Raw genomic sequence first — 5,567 nt, 5'->3', positions numbered from 1 at the left:
TGTGTGCTGTTTATTCATCATTGAATTTATTGCCCAACAACAACATAGTATATATTTATACTATTAAGAAATATAAGTAAAAGCCATTTATTTTGACAACCGGCAAAAAGAAGAACTTATATATATACACTAGATTTTCAAAATCTGACAAATGGGCTACCTGTGCTGTGTCCGCCATATGTATTGAAACCTGGTTTTGAGCACTGAAAGTTTCAGAGTTACCACTGAGCCACAGAGGGTATACTTTATCAGTGTACAAAAGTTGTATATTCCATAAGACATTTTTCACAAAAGTATTTTTTCTTTTATACTTAAAATAGGAAAAGCAAGTAATTAAAAAGCATTTTCAATAAAACATACAGAAAAAGGGGGAGGGAGTAAAATACTTTAGTTATTGATCTTTCACAAATAAGATTGTGAAGTTTATGTTCAATTTTCTAATTTCATTTTTTTCTTTTATTGTATTTACTGTGGTTTTCATGAATTCATTCTGGATTAGTTTTTATTACTTATTTACCTTGTCTTTCAGCTTCACATATAATCTTCAAAATACATTTTGCTTTACACAATAATTTAAAAATTATTTAATTGAGTATACTTTACTTGTAGGATTGATAGAGACTCCAAACTGCAACAGCACAATATATACTGTCTCTCACACATGCTACATCTTTCTCGTAAGAAAGGGAAGGAAACAGTCCAGTTGTAGGACTTTGAAAGTTGAGGATCTGTCTTTTAACTGAAACAAATTATAAACCATAAAAATAATTATATGAAAGTTATAACATAAGTACATAAATATTTTGATGTATATGTATATAACCAGAAAAGAAGCACTGATAAGCAAGTAATTACTATTGACCAGAAAAGGACTAAGAGAGAAAAAAGGTAAAAAGTCTGTTCAATTTTAAATAATCATTCTGAATAACATAGAACAGTTGTATTAAATGTAGTTTTACTGAAAAAGGAACTTGTATTAGTTTAATTTTGGTCAAAGCTACTCTAGAGTTATCTCCACTAGCCCTCCTATAATAGACTAGAGAGAAGGATGTTAGTTAACATCGCCCATCACCAACTCTTGGGCTACTCTTATCAGACTAAATAATGGGAGTTGTACATTATTCTTATAATGCACCCACAGTCCCAAAATGCAGAGTAAGATTTTTCTTTTTTGCTGTAAAGGACTGTGAACCCCCAGAAATAGAGACCCACAGTCAAGCATACTACCCACTTACCAATAGAATATGGTAAAGATGGGCTGCTTACAGTAGTAATACTGATTTGTATTGAATCATACTAGGCCTCACATAAACATTTTTATTACCTGACTTATTTAATCATTTACTAATGTTATAATCTTATTGATTTGTACTTATGTCATTATAGTAATGTCATGAGTAATCTAGTTCGAAATCTGTGTTTAGTTTTGCCTTTGAGGGAAAACTAATACATTATGTTACTGTGACCCTGTGAGATTAATATTCCCGTAGCAATGACTCTTATACTTAATACATGGATAAACATATAATTTTATACCTATATACACAAATATTAGGTTACCACTAAATTAGAGTTAAAGTAATAATATACATAATTGCTTTTTATATGTTTTGATTTTATACTTTAAAAAGTAGTTGTTGAAAATAAGCATTTAGAAAATATATATGTATTTTTGGGACAGAAAAGAAGCATGTACAACATTGCAGTATAAAAATCAAAGTTTATGTTTCATTCACTGGTTTCTTATGCATCCAACATCCACTTTAGTATTCAGTAAATCCCACTGGATGGTTATCTGATGGATATTAAAGAGATAAGTAGTTAAAATTGTTGTTGTTGTTATAAAATATAAAATTTAACATTTTTATTTCCAAGGGATAATCTGGGAGAGGGTAGATTTAGCCCATCTAATCTATTCTTTTTTTTACTATTGTGATGGATTTACTATCACATAAATGTTTTAATATTGATGTTTGTTTAAACTTATATGTAGAAATGTACATAATTTGTTCTGTTAAATCTATATTACAAAATTCTCACCTATTCACTAAAATTGTAGAAAATTCAAGTGTAAAAATCAACAATATATATGTGTACGTAAATACTGGGGTATCATTTATATTGTTATGCAAGCTGAAATTTTCAGAAACTCTCCTCATGCCTATAAGTATAATCATTATGACTTGCCAAAAGACAGTACATATATGATTGGTTTGCTAGAGTTGGTGTGCTATAAACCTAGGAAGCCATAACTGTGATTGTTATAACACTTATGAATCGGGAACTTCAATATTTAACCAGGAACATTTATAGATTTCGAATATTACAAACCATTTAACTTCAGCAGATTCACATCGGACATTAGTACTTTTATGAAAACATTATATAACTTCAGCAGTGAATAACTCCATGTGCGAACCAGCGAAGAATGAAGAACACAGAGCTAGCTAACTCTCTGTTAAGTGAGATGCATCTATATCTACTCAAAATTAATTCGCTCATTGTGAACCCTCGATAAAATATCAAGGAAGTTCCAGAGCAATGGATGACTAAGTATTGTTTGCAAGTTTATAAAACTTTTGTACATAGATAATTACTTGTAATAACTATTACTGTAAATTGTGTTATTGTTTGTATATTAAAATATATTTGTATTAAAAAAACTGTGTGTATCAGTCTTGTTGGTAAGTGTCATAAATTGGATAGATATCAACATTTATTTAATTTATAAGTCTAAATTATCATTTAACTCAGTTTCAGGATATTCAAAATTGTAATACATAACACTATCAACCTAGCACATTCTAACTACAGAATTTCTTTCTTTTATATCCAATGCTTATTACTAAAATACTCATTCAATCTCCTCTTAAACACCTTCAATGTTGAAGTTTCTACTGTCTACCACAAATGACTGCAAACTATTTCATTGGCAGGCAACTTTAGTAGAAAAATAAAGCTGCATTAACTGGAGTTGTATCAGAGTTTCAAAATAAAACTTGTGTCCACTTGTCTTATTGCCCACAGTGTTTTAATGAAGAGATTATCTAGATTTATGGATTCCAAGCAATTTAAAGTCTAAATCACATTTCCCTCCAAGCCCTGCAACTATACAGTAAAAACATCAAAAGATTTTATCCTATTCCCTATACAATAATCCTTTAAACTTGAAATCATCCTGAAAGCATTCTCTGAACCATCCCATAAACATAACATTCTTACTTGAAGAAGTTCATTATAGATAAACATAATATTCCAAATCAGGTCTAATCAGCACATTATGGAAACTAATGATCTCCTGTGACCATGACTTGTATTCATAATTTTTTAATTTATATAACCTAAAATCCTGTTTGCCTTATTACTAGTTAATGTACATTGTCTAAAATGCTTTAGAGATTTGTTAATAGATGTGTGCACAATCAATTAAGAATAAGACATCTGCCAGGCACCAGACTCACCAAATAATCCAAATCTCTGTGCTAAACTAGAGCATCTTCTATATATATATATATATATATATCATTGGTCCTCTGCTGTTTCTCACTTTCATTGATAGTGGAATGACAAATAAAATGTCACATGGAAATATAACATTTTATTAGTTATCCCATTATCAGTGAAAGTGAGAAACAGAAGAGGACCAAGCACAAAACCTGAGGTATGCCATTTGCAATATTAATTCACAATGAATTCATTCCATCAATAATAATTTTCTGCTTTCTTCTAAAATCTTCATCCATTTAATTAGCTCATCTACCTCAAGAGATGCAATCTTCCTAAGTGCAGCATGTTATGAAAAGCATTCTTAAAATTCAAGCATTACACACCTACATTAAATGTAACATTTTCAAAGAGAATTAGCAAACTTGTAAAAAAACAATCTTCCATTTCTAAATCCATGTTGACTATTTGTTTTTATATGAAAACTGTTTATAACTTATTGTAGAATCTCTTAAATTATTGTTTCTAGTAATTTCCCAACCACTTAAGTAGTAGTATGCTGCATGTTTTCTACCATCTTTATTTAGTAAAGTGAACTCTTAAAGTTCACCTAAAATACTTCAAAACTTTCATACATAGTACTGTATGTAAATTTAACAAAGAATGTTTGCCAAGGAAGTGGCTTAGGTTCTTTTCTTCTAGTTTCAATCATTCACCTACAGTATCAAAATGCACTTTCTCATGGAAAAGATTTCTTAAAGTTGAACATACTATGTGAAAGTAGAAAGCAATCTTTTCTACTTCTGGATTAGGTGATACTTTGAAGTTACAACCTCTGTTATTTTTCTAAAAGAAATTACCAAAGTGATTGATAGTAATGTACATGTGCTGGAAAAGAATAGCATTATTGTTATGAGTACATAATGCTATGCTTTCAAAATAAGAGACTGAGTTGCAAACTTTTTACAGACTCTCAACCAACAATTTTTCTGAAAGCTCTCAGTAAAGTTGCTGTCCCTCATAATACTGGACAGTGTGTTGGTGAAATAAATAATGTTTCACATTGTTTTACACTGTGTTCAGTCTTTTTCATTCTTCACAATTTAGCCAATTCTGTAAATACAGTTTACTTCTATATGATGCATTTTTGCTTGAATCTCCAATTATTTAGCAGATCCTACCCAATTACTGTCAGTGAAATCAGTGCATCTGAGAATACCACAAAGTAAAACTAACTTGTATGTTGTCTAACTTCTGCCCTTAAATAAGTGTGACATTGGCTAATCTCCAATCTTCCAGCACTATAGAACATTTAATGGAGACATTAGAAATTACGATAAACAGTTCATAAACCTACTCTATGTTCCCTTCATTATTCTAAGCTTATGATAAATATCTGTTTCAGGTATCTTATCTTCTTTCATTTTTCTAATCTGTAACTAATAACTCTAGCTTAATCCTAACTTCATCAAGAATATCAGTTATTCTTTCAGAGGGAAATCTACTTGTGAAATTAACCTACATCTTCCATAGTAAAATATTCAATTATAACCAAAATCTTTCTATCTTCATTTATAAAGGCCCAACTCTCATATTAACATTGTTTCCCTTTTAAAAAAAAAAAGTCTTTACAGTTAGTGTGTTAAGATTTTCCACTAACTGTTTCTCATACTGTTAATAATATGACCTTTTTATTCATTAACTTCTTTTTAATCAGTTCTCTTAGTACTTTCATTGGCCACTAAGCCTTGCATTTTGCATTACCAGAATGTCATTCTTAAGATACAAATACAAGTTAAGTAACACACAATGAAACAGGTTGACAATTTTTTTTAATACAAAGGTTAATCCAACTAATTGTGTTGTTATGCCTCTGTTCGTTTGTTAATTTTCCGTATAATTTCTTTCTGATGAAACTTTAGCAACACAAGTCCTTTCTTAAATAAAACTAGTTTATTCTTTCTCAATACAACTTTAAAATTCACTTAATTTCCATGGTCACGCTATAACTTAAACGCTATAATTCACAACGAACGAACAATTCACGAACTTGACTCAATTGCCGTCTCTATCTCTGTTTGCAATTCAATTACATTCCATTGTTGCCGTCACTTCCTGACGGT

At 30.0% G+C, this 5,567-nt stretch overlaps 1 protein-coding gene across 5 annotated transcripts in view; it reads right to left on the bottom strand.

Annotated features, from left to right (window-relative positions):
- Nucleotides 1-5,567, bottom strand: part of LOC106458900 (probable phosphorylase b kinase regulatory subunit beta) — a 103,843-nt gene that overhangs the window by 93,888 nt on the left and 4,388 nt on the right. For all 5 annotated transcript variants that reach the window (XM_022385255.1, XM_022385258.1, XM_013918464.2 and 2 more), the window contains one exon: nucleotides 604-739. In XM_022385255.1, the coding sequence (XP_022240963.1) occupies nucleotides 604-739 (136 nt within the window). The remainder of the gene's footprint in view (nucleotides 1-603; nucleotides 740-5,567) is intronic.

This window comes from Limulus polyphemus, unplaced genomic scaffold, assembly GCF_000517525.1.
Source record: "Limulus polyphemus unplaced genomic scaffold, Limulus_polyphemus-2.1.2 Scaffold530, whole genome shotgun sequence".
NCBI lineage: Eukaryota > Metazoa > Arthropoda > Merostomata > Xiphosura > Limulidae > Limulus > Limulus polyphemus.
This window is presented reverse-complemented; position numbering and strand designations above follow the sequence as displayed.